The 18,281-nt window shown below is 36.3% G+C and overlaps 1 protein-coding gene and 1 long non-coding RNA gene across 3 annotated transcripts in view; one reads left to right on the forward strand and one right to left on the reverse strand.

The window, feature by feature from the left end:
* Positions 1–18,281, forward strand: part of LOC106873240 (RING-type E3 ubiquitin-protein ligase PPIL2) — a 98,599-nt gene that overhangs the window by 25,768 nt on the left and 54,550 nt on the right. For both annotated transcript variants that reach the window (XM_014920512.3, XM_014920513.3), the window contains exons 5-9: positions 751–802; positions 1,749–1,840; positions 9,862–9,951; positions 11,460–11,535; positions 14,893–14,993. In XM_014920512.3, the coding sequence (XP_014775998.1) occupies positions 751–802; positions 1,749–1,840; positions 9,862–9,951; positions 11,460–11,535; positions 14,893–14,993 (411 nt within the window). The remainder of the gene's footprint in view (positions 1–750; positions 803–1,748; positions 1,841–9,861; positions 9,952–11,459; positions 11,536–14,892; positions 14,994–18,281) is intronic.
* Positions 79–17,267, reverse strand: LOC128250804 (uncharacterized). Its single transcript, XR_008266784.2, has 2 exons — positions 17,085–17,267; positions 79–1,179 (listed from the first exon to the last, which is right to left on the reverse strand). It is a non-coding gene; the product is annotated as an uncharacterized LOC128250804 (long non-coding RNA).

Genomic DNA, 18,281 nt, shown 5'->3' on the forward strand with positions numbered 1-18,281 from the left:
AAGTGATCTCAATAAAAATTTCCCATGAAAATTCCTTGTTAATTTACATTCTAATTAGCAGCTTAGTAATGACCAACATATATCAAATTCTTTATTATTTTCCAAATTAATTGAAACGAATGCAATGTAGTTCAACAGATATATGGTAACAAAAGGATTAACTATAGTTGTGTGATATTAGTGGTGATGGTAGTTGTGGGACAGCAGTGGTTGTGCACTAGTGATGGTGATAGCAGCAGTAGTTATTTGGTGGTGGTGATTGTAGCATTTGTACAAGATTCTTTGTTGTAGCAGTGATAATGGTGATGGTATGGTGGTGGTTTGTGATGATGACAGTAGAGTGGCATAGTAGTGGTGATGGAGATGTTATTGGTTGTGGTGGCGTCAGTGTGCATGGTTGCAGTGCTCATTGATATTCAATGATAACATTGTTGTCATTATTAGTCGTCACCAAGGTGGTGAGCTGGCAGAATCATTAGGACGCCAGGTAAAATGCTTAGCAGCATCTTGTCCATCTTCACGTTCTGAATTCAAATTCCACTAGGGTCAACTTTGCCTTTCATCCTTTCATCCTAGCACTGGGGGCAGTGTAATCGACTTGCCCCCTCCCTTGAAATTACAGGTCATGTGCCAAAATTTGAAACCAGTATTACTCTCATCATCCTCACCACTACTACTACTATCACCAGCACCATCATCACCGTCATTAGTTATCATCATCAGTTCATTATTTTTATTCTTGCCTTTCAGAAAATGTCCATGAAGCAGATGATTAAACTGAATTTCTTCAAAAACTCCAGCGGTAAGATATTTTTGTATTTTAGATAATGGCTGTGAGGCCCATGTACTGCAATATTGTTCATATATCTGGGACAATGCTGCTATTGTACATAGAAACACCCCAGAACCCCATTAGAGAGCTGGTGACATCTGGAGCGATGCTGCTAATACAACTACAAGTACCCTTCTGGAGTGGTTGATTGGTAGAGTTATCAGAAGGAATACCTTATGGTATTTGCTTTGGCTCTTTGTGTTCTGGGTTCTTGGGTGGAAGACTTAAATTTGTAACCTGGTTTAACACCGCCATCTTCCCCTTGGATGCCTTTTTTAGAATTTACTCAGTTACAGCATCTGAATCAAGTTGCTGGTTTTAAAGTAACTTCAACCATCTTGAAAGCTCTGAAAAGAAAGATGAATTGATTTTAAAAAAAAGCAAAGAAAACACCCTAGATCCATAATACTGTACTACCATTACATCTACACAAGTAACCTGCATCCTCATTACTGTACTACTCCCATATTTGGGACAATGTTTCTAAAAGAAAATGAAAGGTCATTGAACTGATTTAACAAAGACCCTTTCTTTACCCTATTTTTCTTGAAATACACCTTATCTTTTTTTCACTTTGTTTGAAAAATAATGAAGAATATAGTAAACTAACTCTGTAATTACTAAGTAGACCTCTAGTACATAAATTAACAATTACATTACTTTAAAAACAAGAAATTTGTACCAGAGAACCAGAGGTAGTGTTTGATGGGTTGGTATCAAAATATTTAACTGACCCACTACAAACATACTGTTACAACTACTACCACCCTCCTCCCTCATTGTAACCTTTCTTTTTTGTTTGTGCTACTACTATAGCACTTCCTGAACCTCTAGTAAACTGTCAAACACTATCCATCCTAAGTCAGCTAATGCTGCCTTTCTATTCCTCTCTAAATATCTGTGTGATCTTTTACAGGAAATTACCATTGCCCAGTTACATACAAAGTGTTCAATGAAAACACCCATATCATGGCTGTTGCTACTAGTGGCAATGTGTATTCATATGAGGTGAAGTATTTCATATTTCTTTACAGTATTTCCTTTCTGTATGTGTGTGATTTTTGAGTTCATGTGTACATATATTTCTACGATTTTGGATATATACTTTTTTTTATATGCATCTGTATTAACTTTCTTACTGGTAATGCCTTTCTCTATATATGTGCACAAACATAATTCTTTTCCCCTAATGAATTGCACTTCATATTCGGGGCCCCAATGATGCTATGAGGTGTTATTCAGGCATTCAACTATGAGTCCAGTCTGGGTCACATCAGGTACATCCATACATAAATTGGTGTTTCACTAAAGATCTTGAGTTTGGGTGCCTGTCAAGTTAGGGAATGAAGCATTGCTACAGTTTTCATTACTATTAACTTTCCATAACAAAAATGGTAAACATTTGTAAATAAAAACATATAACTGTAAATAAAAGAGAAAGAAAAAAATTTTTTCTGCAGGGGAAGTAAATAGATGGACAAAGGAGGGATTAAGTTACATTAAATTTAAGACAAGGGAATTGTACTAGAAAAAAGAAGAGAAAGGTAAAAAAATATATATGCAGGCAAAAGTGTCTAGGGGATGAAAAGGTTAGTATACTTGCTAATCTAGGTCAGCATGAGTATAAGCATATACACACACATTCATACATGCACATATCCACAGAGACGTCAGCACCCCCGCCCACTTGGCCAATTTCGGCCATAATTCCTACAATTTATGGTCAGTAGATAACTACATTAAACGTCTATCATCACAGTTACTTTAAGATTAGGGTTAGGGTGTAGACAATTTGATGCATTCTATATCTATATCACGCAGGGTCAATGGTACATTCTACAACAGCCGATAACTGGACACACATACATGTATATCTACTTATATACATACATGTGCATGTATATATGCACAAACATACATACAACTATACATATGCCAACAGTCCAAAATATACGCACATACACATATATACACACACACTCATCTATATGTATACACATACACGCACACACACACACACACAGGCATACGCACACACACACACACACACACATAAACAATTGTAGTGATTGAAAATAAATGTTGACTCAAAATCTTTTCAATTATGCACACACACATACATATTACATGGCATTAGGAAGGGCATCCAGCTGTAGAAACTTTGCCAGATCAGATTGAGCCTGGTGCAGCCTTCTGGCTCACCAGTCCTCAGTCAAACTGTCCAACCTATGTCAGCATGGAAAGCAGACATTAAATGACAATGATGATGATGATACACACACACACACATGCATATATTCCCAACTAGATCTATGTATTTTTACTGCTTCGTTAGTTTTCCAGTGGTAATTTTTTGTTAGCATATTTTAGTTACATACAGTTGCATTCTAAAGTTTCATATATGAACATATATAACTGTATATAAATATAATAAAGCATATTTTTGTCTCTTAAGTAAATTTGTCTATTACACTTTAAAAAAAAAGCGATACTCAAGTAACTGTTAACATATTTTAGTGACACATAGTTGCATTCAAAAGTATCATTTATGAACATATATAACTGTATATAAACATAATAAAACATACTTTTGTCTCTTTAGTTGTGACAATGTTTTTTTTTTTATCAAGCAACTAGGTTGCATTGACGATAATCATCTGGGCTGAGATCAGCAATTAGTGCACAACAATGGTTCAGCATATACTTACAACAGCCACTTTAATCATTTGGTTACTTGTGTGCAGCGATGGTAATTGTGCCAATTGAGGTCAGCACTTGGTGCAGGATAATGTTCAGCATATATTTATGCCAACCGCTTTAGTGCAAGTGCTGTTTATTTACCTAAACCATGTCCCTGTGCAGGACACTCATGCGGTATTATTCCTGAATAAGATCACTCAACAGCACAAGTCAGATCAACTTCATGTATTTACAATCACATAAATTCAAAAATTGACTTTAGTGTGGTAGAGTTCAAAACAGGATACCACACACAGTAGCATACCACATTGTGAACAATGGTATCTTGTTTCCTTATGTTTTCCTTTTGCTTTCCATATTGTGTATCTCTTTGAAGCATTTGTTTTCTTGGTGGTGATGGGGCAAACAGTCATGGAAAATGTCCATGTCCCTTCGCCATGTGGTGAAGAAAGAGTGGAGATATCCATGTGTTCTATACTTTTGGCAGGTCTGATGCTGCTATCATTTCACGGAACTATAGATTCCTGAATGTCAATCCATCCCCCACACCGCCAAATCAAATGTGAGTTCATCACACATGTGTCAACAATATACAAGAAAATTTTTTTTGTACCATTTCACAAATTTTGGCACCGATTTGTGTGTTGTCACTAACTGATCTGAGCAATCTACCCTGTCCATCCTTTCACTGTATGAAACAATTACACTTGGTTTCATTACGGTGTTACTGTCCACATCTTGTTTCCTAGTGTCCTTCATGCTTGCAGAATACATTGTGGATAACATGCAGATGTTTTTCTTGTCATGCCACATTAGAGCAAGAATGCCACTATCAGTGCATCAGTACACTGTTTCTTCCTTTAGAAGTTTTATCTTGTGAAGTTCAGGTGGCATGTTTTTCCCGTGTATCCTCACAGTCCCACAGGCATTAGTCCTCCTCACCTGAAGCTGCAGGAAGGAAAACCAGTTCTCCACATAAACAAGTTTTCATTCAGTGACAACATGACATCAGCTGACACTAGAGTAGATGCTGGAAGATCCAATCTGTCCTGACCAGTGTAGATTTTGTAATTCCACATGTATCTACAGGCTCTGCCAGTTAACTGGCATACTTTATAAACCTTGATTCCAAAGTGGGCACATTTGGTTGGGTTGTATTGTTTTGAATTGAAGCCTTCCCTTAAATTTCCATAAACTCTTGTCCATACAAATGTCCTGTGTGGGGACATACACTGTTCTGAAATTTTCCGCCACTTCATCAACAATAGAACATATTTTGTGCAGCTTGTCATCCTGGTTCTTGCCTGAGTTGAAATGTAATACGCAGCATCGTTTCCAGAAAGAAAGGTGTCGATTCCAATATGACGCCAGGGTCAGTTTCTTCACGATGCCCATCAGTATCAGCAGGGCAAACAAAACTTTCATTGTAGTTGGAAACCAATCACTGCCATGCCCGGATCTGACATACTGGGGATGGTTTTCAGCATAGTCATTCATTTCATCCATTATATATTGAAACATTTCATCCGTCAAAAACTTGTGGAAGATTTCCATTAGTGAACTTCCATGTTCAAGGTTTGCCTTTATGCCATCGGACAAAATTGTCTCTTGCTCGCCACACATCATTCTGTTGTCCAGAGGTATTTACTGCTGCCCACCTGTACCTTTGATTCACTGGAATATCATCATCGCTATTGGAATCATCTGATTCTGAACTAGGAAAATACTCACTCTCCGAGTCATCGTCCGAACCGGAAGAAACAAGTGGAGCTTGGCATGATGACTGTAAATTTGACAAAATAGGATGCAGTGATGAAGTTGATGGAGCCGAAGTGGTAGGACATGACAACGAAGTTGACACTCAGAATGGTAGGACCAGCTTGTTGGGTTGTAAATACTTACCTGAAACATCTAATTGGCCTATCAGTTGGTAGGTGGACTGGTCCTAACTCAAGCAGTATATAATTACATCAACCCTTTTTAAATGGGTTAATTGGTCAATAATTTTTCTGAAGAAAACTATACTGCAGTGACCTATGGTTGCTTTCTGCAACAGTTCTATATGAACATACCTAAATACATGTAGCATTCTCATTCAGTTCTTCCTTGATAGAAGTTCCATGGTTGTTGTTCATGAGGTTATCACTCAGGTGGGTGGGGCAGTGAATTCAAATGGTTGGGGTTACGTGTTTTTTTTTTTTGTGTTTGGTTTGTATTGGTTAGGTGTGGTTTCCATTGAACTAAGTGAAGGTGTGCTTAACTGTATGCATGCATCTGGGCAGTCATTCTGCAAATCTATTTATAATCCTCTTTTTATCATCAATGATATAGACAGTGATTCCTTGGAATATAGCTGGCATTCCCCAGATAGTGTGTTATAAGGACTCGCATGTGTAATTATTGACCAGGTCAGGTTGTATTTTACTTTCTCTTTCTTGAGTCACCAGATGAAATCAGCCAGCAATGTTGCATGCTGTTTAAGGATTTTTTGAAAACTGGCGATGTGGTTTCGATATCTTTTTTTGAAAATACTGGCTGATGCACCAATATATACATACGTGCAGGTGACACGTAAAAGCACCTACTACACTCTCTGAGTGGTTGGCGTTAGGAAGGGCATCCAGCTGTAGAAGCTCTGCCAAATTTAGATTGGAGCCTGGTGTTGCCATCCGGTTTCACCAGTCCTCAGTCAAGTCGTCCAACCCATGCTAGCATGGAAAGCGGACGTTAAACGATGATGATGATGATGATGATGAGCTAGTATTTATGGTGCACTTGTACACCACATTGTTGCTCTGGCATTGGTTACCCAGAGGACATTTCAGTCAGTCTCTGCTTGAACATAGGTTGCCAATTTTCTTGTTTGCATGTGTATGACCAGTACCCATCCAGTTGGTGCTATTTTCATTTGTGCTCGTGGCTATCCTGTTATTATTTATATTATTTCTCTGTGTGTTTGTGTTGTTTGGGCTATCATGTGTTGGTCGGTTGCTAAAGTTGTTGTAGTTGTCGTTTCTCAGTTGGTTTGTGTTATTGTGACTGTGATGCATTATGTGGTTGGTATTTTCATTGTCTCTAGGGTTATTATATGGGTCTCATTCAATTTTTATGGGCCTATTTTCGATGTTGCTCACATGCTGTCTTGGTTTTTGATTGTTAATCATATGAATGTGGTGCTCCATATTTGACGAATTTGCATATGTCCGTTTTACAGTGTACCAGTTAAATTGCTGGTTGTATATGCTGTTTTTAAGGAAGCAACAATCGAGTGCCTTCCCAATCCTGGATGAGATGTTCGAGCCCCAGATTGTGTTATATCAGAGGAGATCATGTTTTCTGTATCTCCTATTAGGTTTATTTCTTTGGGTGATTGGAGTGGTGTTGCAATTTTCTGGTATCCCATGTTTAACAGTGCTGATGTATTGTCCATTGCTATTTTGCTCTATCTCATTATTGCTTCTCACGTACCTACTTCTGATTGTCCTGTTCTTATGGTTTGGGTTGTTTTTACCCAGGTTTTTAATGTTGTATGTGTGGTTTCTGTCATGTTTGGTGGGGTTATTCCCAGAGCCATCTGGGTTAATACTATAATTATTACTACTACTACTCATGTTTTTGATTTTTGCACAGTAATCAGTCATGGCCAGAGTGGCGTTATAGTAGGGTGCGTATTTGTTGACTGCATCTTCATTAGCAGATAATCTGAATATTCTGGCTGAAATGTTCTTTACTAGTCCCCTAATAATAAATAGTGGATGATTTGATCTAACATTTATATATTTTAGGCTCTCGTTGGATTTATGAAATGGTTCAAGCGCCCAGTATTTAAATTGAAAGTAGCATCTAAGAAGTTTACTCTACAGTATTTATCTATGATGATTAAGAGCCCAAAGTTTTTAAAGAACTTGAATAAAGGTTTTTTGTTTTACTGCATCTATTTATGAAGAATAATGCATCATCCCTGCATAGATCTCTGCCAATTCCCAGGAAATAGGACTGGATCAGGGATAGGATATAGACTGTGACTAGGTCAGTGACTTATGCAGAATCTAAGGATCCCATAGCTATATCGAACATGTCCTCTCTATCGGACCACTTCCGCAGTTTACCATCAAAATCTGCATGCCGCTAGTATTATGTTGATTTCATATTCTAGAAAGAGCTGAATTATTCTTAGCATAGATTAATGCCTTATTTAAGAGCATAGGGTTAATGTTGGCATAATATCTTCAATATCCAGTTGAATGAATTTACTGTTTATTTATTTCTAGTTGGTTAAACCAGTCGATTACCTCGTGTGTGTCTGACCATAGTGCTAGAGTGCTTTTAGATCTTAGTTTTGGCATTATTCTTTCTTATTTCTTTATTGCCCACAAGGGACTAAACATAGAGGGGACAAACAAGGACAGACAAATGGATCAAGTTGATTACATCGACCCCAGTGTGTAACTGGTACTTAATTTATCGAGCCCAAAAGGATGGAAGGCAAAGTCGACCTCAGCAGAATTTGAACTCAGAATGTAGCAGCAGACGAAATACCACTAAGCATTTCGCCCTACGTGCTAACGTTTCTGCCAGTTTGCTGCCTTATCTGCCAGCTTGCCACCTTTGGCATTATTCTTTCTATTATCATCTTACTTATCCTCCCAATATCTGATTTCAAGGGGCAAATGAGGCACTCCAAAAATTTGGTTTATGGTCTTTCAGTGTTATCTGAGGTTTTCTTGGTGCATAAGGTTCAGTCCTGTCATGTATATCTAGGTGGTTCACTATTTCTTATCCTTTTCTATTGATTCTGTTTAGTGTGTCTATGTCTGCATGTCTATAGTTCCTTATGTATTAAATTTTCGTAAAGCTCAAAATCAACAATATAAATATTATTGGTTTTGTTGCTGGTACAAGTATTCCCAGGGCCTTATCAAACTCATTAAGTAGCTTCCTTAGTTTTTGTTGGTGTGGAAACTTCCTTCTGGGTTTTTTTTCTAAATTCTACATTTTTGACATGTTGTACAATCCTTCTTTGAATATAGCGATGTGTCTATTGATTGGTTATTCCATGATTTAATTTCCCTTTTGAGTGTGCTGTGTGAAATGGCATGTAAAATCACTGGTCAATTTCTTCTGGCAACTCAAAGAAGAGAAAGTAAAATACAACCCGACCTGGTCAATAATTAGACATGTGAGTCCCTATAACACACTATCCCGGAAATGCTAGCTATGTTCCAAGGAATCGCCATCTATATTGTTGATGAAAGAGAGGATTATAAATAGATTTGCAGTCCCACTGCATGCCACCTTGGGCAAGTGTCTTCTGTTATAACCTTGGGCTGACCAATGCCTTGTGAGTGGTTTTGGTAGACAAAAAACTGAAAGAAGCCCATTTTATATATATATATATATATATATATATATATATATATATATATATATATATATCTATTTATTTGTGTGTGTCTGTATTTGTCCCCCCACCATCACTTGACAACTGATACTGGTGTATTTATGCCCCTGTAACTTACCAGTTCAGCAAAAGAGACTGATAGAATAAGTACTAGGCATACAAAGAATAAGTCCTGGGTTAATTTCTTTGACGAAAGCCCTTTAAGGTGGTGCTCCAACATGGTTGCAGTCAGATGACAGAAACAAATAAAAATAAAAGAATATACATATTCACGGTGGTGCACCAGCATGACCGCAGCCACTTGGCTGAAACACATAAATAAATAAATAAATATACACACACACACACACACACACACACATATTTGGCGTTAGTATTAAAGAAGGTAGTAAGTGGTACCTAGATCAGATCTCTGAGGGATACTTGCTGGAGACTGCCATCTGGTACAAAATTAAAGTAAGAACAATCACATTCTTACATTCACATGCATGCATCCACACACACATGCATATATATATATATATATATATATATATATATATATATATATTCTTTACATTTTGTTGTCGCTGTTGTTCTTGTCATCATTATTGTTGTTGTTGTTGATGTTTTTGTTCAGTGTCATGTTGTCATTTTTCTAAGGAATTCTCTTGGGAATTTTATGACCACCTTCATCAGTAAACTTTTGGAGTTTTTTCATTTATTTTTGTTCATTGTTCTTGCTAGAAATTTTTTAAACACTATTTTCTACACTAGAGTGTATAATTGCAAAATAAAAGTGGGATGCATTGCCTCCTTTTGGCTACCCCATCATTGCTCTATGTTTTTTCAATGTCCCCCTGAATTTTTCCACCATCCCCAGTGAGGCAGTACCACCCACTTTGAGAACCACTGTTTTATATAATTTTTGTTCTTCTCTTTGAAAAAGGCAGTGCAACAACTGAACATTAAGACATCAAATTTTCAGGACTTAATGACCAGTGAATCTTTTACGCGTCAGGACCTTATTACTTTACAGGTAAATATAGAGATAGATGAATTATTTAAAGAGGAGCAGGGAGAAATGGAGTAGAGGAGGTGGTGGTGACCACAATTACAGATGTGTACCCTGTCCCCTCAATTTGTTTCATCATAACTTTCTAAAAAAATGGATATTTTTTATAAAATTTTCTACAGATATATTTAAGATTATGTCAGAATTTGATGTAAGAAAAAATTGTGGGTGTGCAATGATAATTTAACAGACTATATGAGGAAATAAACTCAAAATGTGTGATTATCCACCCCACCTCAAGTTTTTATTTTTAATCAAAGTTTGACATAATTATAATTTACACCATCTGAAACTTACAAGGCTCATTCCAGAAGTTTTGAGTGTTTTACAAGAGAGACAATTATTAATTTCAAAGTAAAGCAGAACTCTTATTTCCTTCAAATTAAGATCCTTTGACTGTAATGTACATGTAGCACTTCAGCCACTTTGTGAAGGCTCCATGGAAATCTTTCAAAGTGAAGGTGTCTAGGACCCTTATCACAGCCTCCTTCATCTCCTTCAGCTTAGGGAGAACTGTATTGTAAGGAGGGTGAGGGACAGTTTTCATACCCATCTCTGTCAAGTAGTTGGTTACCAAGATGGAATTGTGGATTGGTGCATTGTCCTGGTGCAGGATAATGTCTGGCCTTTTGTGAAGATATCTCTTCCAGAACTCCATCAAAACCTTCACAAAGTACTCTTTGTTGACTGTCTGGCCAGAGAAAACCCAGTGGATGTAGCTGCTGTCTTTGCTGTCAACAGAAAAAAGTTTCATCATGAACTTCCTAGTAGACTTGTTTTGCCTGACACTTTTGCCAGTGAAAAAAACTTTATTGTTTAGTGAGCTTCCAAATTGTTTTCATGTCCTGACTGCGTTCTGCAGTTGGCTGTGACAAGCAGTGTTTAGTAGGGTGTGTTCAAAGTGCTATTTACAGCCATCTCTTTCAGTCTGAAATAGCAAATGTTGACAGGGCAGCTTATCAGATGTATATACTAAGATTATAATAGTCTAGGATATTTATAACTGCTTCTCCTAAAAAAAGTTTCAAAACTTCTGGAATGAATCTTGTAGTAGTAGAAAATATTTTTTAAAAAATACCTAGTTTTCTGAAAGTAATAAAAATACAAATTAAGGTGTGTGAATTATCTGAAAACCAAAATCTACACTGTCTAAAATGTATCTCTGGAAAATATTCCCACCACCACACAAAAAAAAATCTGCATTTTTCAGAAAACATTTAAAAACACAAGTCAGTGTGGCACACTTCTGTAGTTATGTTGAGATGATGTTGATGCTGATAATGGTTTTGGGCAATAAAAATAGTTCAGTTTGTGGTAAAAGACAGCAACAGTAGTTGACTGGAAATGTGTGTGTTAATGTCTGTATGTAGTTATTTTGTTTTAATCTACTCCCTGCCTGATATACTTTCTCTTCAATATATTCCATGTCTATTTGATATACAACTTGTTTACTCTTTTCTTTCCTTTTCCAGGACCCATTACATCTGAATAAATTTAACATTTCTGAATTCTTCTATTTGAAGAATGATATGAAAGTTATTGATGAAGGTAAGCTGTCTATGTGTGTGTACGTGCATGTGTGTATATGTGTGTGTGATCAGGCTCAAAAGAAGCTGGAGTTGGTGTGTATTAGCAAGACTTATATTATGTAGTGAAATTGATAAAAAATCTTTATACTTCCTACCCCAATGCTGTTGACTGTTCACCAGTACATCATGCTATTCTTAATGGAGACATAAAAATATCATAAAAGATTAGCCTGAATACCCTGTGTGTGTGTGTGTGTGTATATATATATATATATATATATATATATATATATATCTTGAAAATATAAAGGGAGGAGGTATAAGAAAAAATTTATTTCATCAATTGACATCCTTACAACCTTTATCATATCAACTGCATCAGACTATACATTACATCCTTTTATTTTGTTTTGGTTTACTATGTGGTTTGTAACCTGATCCATTAAAGAAATTTTTTTTTTATGAGCACCACCAAATTAGTTAAATTCATATATTGTGCAAGGACACTTTTTTTTAAAAACACCAGCTTTGCTAAAGATAGGTGTCAAAATATTCTGAAACCACAAAAATTAACATTATGTTTCCATAGGCATGGTTGGGAAGAGTCTTACCTCTGCAAAATTGCAAGAATGAAGGTCAGTTAACTTGATATCATGATTTCGAATTTAGCACCAAAAACACACTTGATTCTCCTCAATCAAGTCTACTTGTAACAAACTCTTATATTTCACTTCAGCCAATACCTGTGTTTGTTTCATTGCTGAAGCCACTCTGAGAAAAATGAATCAAGTGAATACAAATTTTTTTATAAAATAAATAAGGCTCATGAGATATATTAATGTTAGTGGCCAGTTTTAGCTTGTATTCACTTGATTCATTTTTCTCAGTGTGGCTTCAGCACTGAAACAAACACAAACATTGGCTGAAGTGAAATATAAGAGTTTGTTACAAGTAGACTTGATTGAGGAGAATCAAGCGTGGTTTTAGCACTAAATTCGAAATCATGATATCAAGTTAACTGACATTCCTACTTGCAATTTTGCAGAGGTCAGGTGCAATCCCTATTTCACTTAATTTTTTTTCCAAACATACCTATGAAAATATAGTTTTAATTTTTGTGACTTTGGAGTGTTTTGATTCCTGTCTTTAGCAAAACTGATGTTTTTAAAAAATATGCCCTTGTTATATATCATTCTTTTACATATATCTATTAATTTTGCCTATACGGTTTTAGCTTGTGGCCACTAACATTAATATATCTCATGAGTATTAATGTTCTTTATATATTTATATAAAAATTTGTATTCTCTTGATTCGTTTTTCTCAGAGTGGCTTCAGCACTAAAACTAACAGCCATACCTGTGAAAATATAGTGTTAATTTTTGTGGCCTTGGAGTGTTTTGACTCCTATCTTTAACAAAGCTGGCATTTAGGAAAAAAAGAAAACCACCCTTGTTATACATATCTATTAATTTTGCCTATACGGTTTTAGCTTGCAGCCACTATTATTAATATATCTCATGAGTATTAATGTTCTTTATATATATATATATATATATATATATATATATTTCTTTTAGTCATGCAAAGTACCTGGTGACCTTGTTGATGTTGGTGCCATGTGAAAAGCACCCAGCACTCTCTGTAAAGTGGTTGGTGCTAGAAAGGGCATTCATATGTAGAAACCATGCCAAAACAGACAATGGATCTTCGTATGGCTTCTAGCCTTGCCAACTCTTGTCAAACTACCCAACCCATGCCAGTATAGAAAACAGATATTAAATGATAATGTACAGTGAACTTGTCATGAGGGGATAAAATCCAATGTTGTGGACAATGTGCTTCTTCAGGGAAAAGCTGAAAGAAGAGAATTAGATGTGGAACAACAGAATTTTACATCCTCAAAGTTAAACTGCAACCAGTTTTTTTTTAACGCACTGTTCCTCATCAATTTCTCTCCTGTGAAATTTTCCATGAAGAAGAAGACCATCCAAAATGCTGGGTTTTCCACTGCTCACAGCAAGTTCACTACTCTTATCGATTTTACTATTTGTGTGCAATATATATATGTTTGTGTGTATGCATAGCTGTGTAGTTGAGAAGTTAGCTTCCCAACCACATGGTTTCAAATTTAGTCCTATTGTGCAATTTTCTCCTATTATATCCCTTATCCAACAAAAGCCTTGTCAGTGGATTTGTGAGAGAAACCAAAAGAAGCCTGTCAATTATTTATATGTTTGTGTCTCCATGTCTTGACATTGATTGTTGTAAATGAATGTCATTCATTGCCAATATTCTCTGAAAACATGCCTGGCATGATTTTCCGTATTTTCACTTGAAATCCCACTGCAGATAAACTTGCCTTTAATTTTCTCAGGAAAGGTACTAGTGTAGGATAGTGAATCAGTGGAGCGATATGTGGTCTGATCAATAAGTATCCAAACTGTTGCTATAGTAACGAAGCTAAAGTATGGAGGGTGAAACTGCTTGACACAGATTGACTTTGAACTCTGCTGTGCATGTGCACTACGTTTAACATTCTAGCTCACTTTGACTGTTTACAGCAATGTTTGGAAGGAAGGTGTGTAGCATGTGATTGTTGCATTGACCATGACAGAGAAAGTTGAGCAGAGAATCTGCATCAAATTTTGCCAAAAGCTTGGCAATACCTGCTCAGGGGCCTATGCAAATTATTCAAAAAGTTTTCATTGTTTTCGACACAATCAAGGAGTTCATGTGCAGAGTGTCTTTTTGGCAGACACACATCTCATACCCAAATATCCAGTGATTAATGGACTGAACTGAACCATAGCTAATCTGCATATCGTCTGATAACTCACGGATGGTGATTCGATGATTTCCCCTCACAGCTGCATGCACGTCTATAATGTTTTCCTCAGTTCTGCAAGTTGCAGGTCTCCCAGAACGTTTGTCAATATCGACATTATTTTTGGCCATCTTGGAAACATCTGAACCACTCGTACATTTGTGTGTGGCTCATACACTCCTCTCCATACACTTTCTGCAACTTTGCATAGGCTTCTGAGCAGGTATTGCCATGATAACTTTTTCTGTCATGGTCAGTGTGATGATCACATGCTACACATCTTCCTTCCAAGCACTGCTGTAGACAGCAGAAATGATCTAGGTCAATCTGTGCCAAGCAGCTTCACCCTTCATGCTTTAGCTTCATTACTATGGCAACAGTCTGGATACTTATTGATCAAACCTCATATATATTTATTTTGAAATGCATATGCACACATACATATGCAAATTCACTTGTGTATATATGTATATTTAAAGAAATGTATTCATTCATATTTCACACACATTTATTCATATTTATATGTTTCATTGTTTTTTTCTCTTTCAGAATTAGAACAAGCCAAGAAAGATCCAAAATATCACTTGAAATGTATTAATTCAATAACTATGGAAGCTCTGAAAGAACTTGATGAAGAATATAAAGCGAAGGTCTGTTGTTATATTTGACAGATGTTTTGCCATTTTGTGTTGACAACCTGTGCTTTATGTTGATGATGATGCTGATGATGATATATGCACACACACACACACACACACAGTGCAGTTGCTAATAACACCCCACTTACTGACCAACCTTCACCTTTGTCCATCTCTACTATTGCCATTCATTCTCTTCCTGATACCAGCCTTACATCCCTACCTTCTTTCCATGATACTCTCATTCCTTTCACTCTTCAACCTATTCTACTTCTGATGTCATTCCTCTCTCCCAATCCATTTCCACCTTCTCAGTGACCTACACTGAGATTTTTCCTGATAAACTGCCTTACAATCCAGAACATTTCATGCCTCTCATACTCACACTGTAGGGCATTGGCGAATCTCTTACTTTCTGCTTCTCTTCTTGCTAAATCAGCTGTCACCCAGCCTCCCTTCTAGCTATCTGAAATAATTCTTCCAATCTTCTACCCCAATTCTTCCTATTGTCCCCAGCCTGTTTCTTTACTTTTATGACTCTGTCTAGTTCACTGTTGTACCACATCACCTCAGGTTGGCTGGAATTTAGTACCATATTTAGTCTGTATCACTCAGTAGGTTGTCCTGTTGGAACTTCCAGTTGTCATCTATGCTACACTACTCTGTCTCCCCCCCCCCCATCATCATTGTCATCATCAAATGCTTCAATTTGTACTTCTCGAAATTTCTGTCTGTTCAGTGGATCTTGAAGCTTCCATATCTTCCTACATATGTATGTGTATTAATGTGTGTATGTTGTGTGTGTATGTCATTGTATTAATTGTCACTTTTACATGCATGCAAAGGTCAGGCAGAATTTATTTGGTCTGCTCTTCCTTTATGCAAGGTAATATTTCTCTGTGGCTTGACTTGTTTTCATGGAGAATTGGAAACAAAGGAGATAATTTTACAGCTATTGCTCAATAGTGGTGATACTTATTTTGTAACTATTACTTAGTGTTGAAACAAGGGGACACAAGCACAGGCACACACACACACGTATGATGGGTTTCTTTTCCATTTACCAAATGCACTTAAAAGGCTTTAGTTGACTTGGAGTATAGTAGAAGACATTCACCCAAGGTTTCATACAGTGGCACTGAACCTGAAACCATGTGGTTGGGAAGCATACTTCTTAACCATACAACTATGCATGTGCCTATTATCACAACTCACTATGTGTGTGTGTGTTTATATATATTTACACACACACGCACACACACACACACACACACACAGAGTCACCATGATTAACCGTTTTTAAAAAATTTTCTCTGTTTATTTCCTCGTGTTCCTTTTTGTTGAAGAGTGTAGGCTCAAAGACTTTCTCACCTTCCAAAGCATCAAACTAATACACCTGCTTGTTTATACACCTGTCTTCAACTTGTTTTTTCTGTAATTTTCAACTATATTTATATATATATATATACAGCTGAGGAGTACATTTTCATTGCACATTTTATGTAGTGTTTTCACTACATGAATAAATGAAGTTTGTACGAAACATACGGACTGCTATAGCCTATTGAATTTTTGTTGCTTTTCTTCAAATTATATATATGGACGTTAAACGACGATGATGATGATGATGATGATATATATATATATATATATATATATATATATATATATATATATATGTAGGTGTGGCTGTGTGGCAATAAGTTTGCTTCCTAACCACATGGTTTCCAGTTTCAGCCCCACTACAGGGCACCTTGGGAAAGTGCTTTCTGCTACAATCTTGGGCCAACCAGAGCCTTGTGAGTGGATTTGGAAGATGGAAACTGAAAGAAGCTCATCATATATATATATATATATATATATATATCATCATCATCATCATCATCATATATATATATATATATATATATATATAGTTTATAGATGAGAGGCAGATATTCTCCATATAGAATACATTTTGTAGTGCTCAGGAGATTTAAACTTCATCAGATAGAGAAGTAAAGGTAAGGATAAGCAAGTTAGGCAAGTTGATATACAAAAAGTATTAAATACATTTAATACAAAAAATGTACATATGTTTACATATAAAAAGGTCCAACTTACACAATAGGAATTAAAGCGGTTGAATAAGGGTTTTACAATCTAACAGCTCTTTCTGCGGGGCTTAGTGGTCCAAAATAATGATTGTAAATTGATTCCATTATCAGATAATACCAGCCTCTGTATTCAGGGAAAAACTTTACATTTGAGGTGTTGGCAAAAAGGAGATTAAAGATGGAATGATTTTGTGGAGAACTAAGTGTATTATAAGGAAGAGTTGAGAGGTATTTTAGATAGAGTGGTGGGAGGAGAAAATAAATATCAAGGGATTATTAATGAGGTTAGTGACAGTAGTAGAGGTGGAATGTGGGAGGAAGAGGGAAGGATGGTTTAAGTAGTATGTTTGATTTCTCCATATCTTTCATTGAAAAGCCTTTGTGTTAGTTTGTATGAAGGCTATAGATTTAAAAGTTGAAATAGTGAAAATGGGAATGGCCATTATTTGAGGAAAATAAGTTGACTGGTTCAGTGGCTGAGGGAGCTTAGTAAGGTATGTAGAAAAGAATGTGAGATGGAGAGGGGATAGAGTGGGGGTGAGTTGTTAATGGGACAAAGGAATTGGGTTGGTATTGGAGGTGAGTGTTATGGTATGGAGAGGTGTATGAAATTGATTAGAGAGATGTGAACAGGAAGGGGGTAGTGGTAGATTAGTTAGTTTTCAAATGAGTGGGATAGTGTTAAGTACTTTTTGAAAGTGGGAGAGACTGGGGAGGCTAACTAAGAGGGAAGTGGGAAGTAGTAGATTGGAAGAAATTGGAAATGTGTGTATGAGAAAGAATAAGAGTGGGGAGTAGAATTTTAGTAGTAGGTTGCTAGACTGACTTTGTCTTAGTTTATTTTGCATATGGATACTTAAAATTATGGCATTGCATAGATTTAGCAAAGTGCATGAAATATGAGTAGTACCTGTGTTTACAAGAATAAATTACATCAGAGAATCAATTATGTAATGAGGAGTTATAAAGGCAAAGAACGGCTAATGATTCTTTTAGATATAACCTACACTTGCCAATGTTTGCATTGTTTGGGGGAGCTTCATTTACTATGGACCAGGATAGGGTGTATGGATTATTTTGAGATTTAAGGTTATGTATATAGACTGTTGAGGAGGTTAATAATTTAGAATTTGGATTGGAGAAAGAGTTCATGTGTGCACGGTAGTGGCGCTTGAAATCTACAGTGCTGCTGATGTATACCATT

Source organism: Octopus bimaculoides, chromosome 24, assembly GCF_046866305.1.
Source record: "Octopus bimaculoides isolate indiv1 chromosome 24, ASM4686630v1, whole genome shotgun sequence".
NCBI classification, from domain to species: domain Eukaryota; kingdom Metazoa; phylum Mollusca; class Cephalopoda; order Octopoda; family Octopodidae; genus Octopus; species Octopus bimaculoides.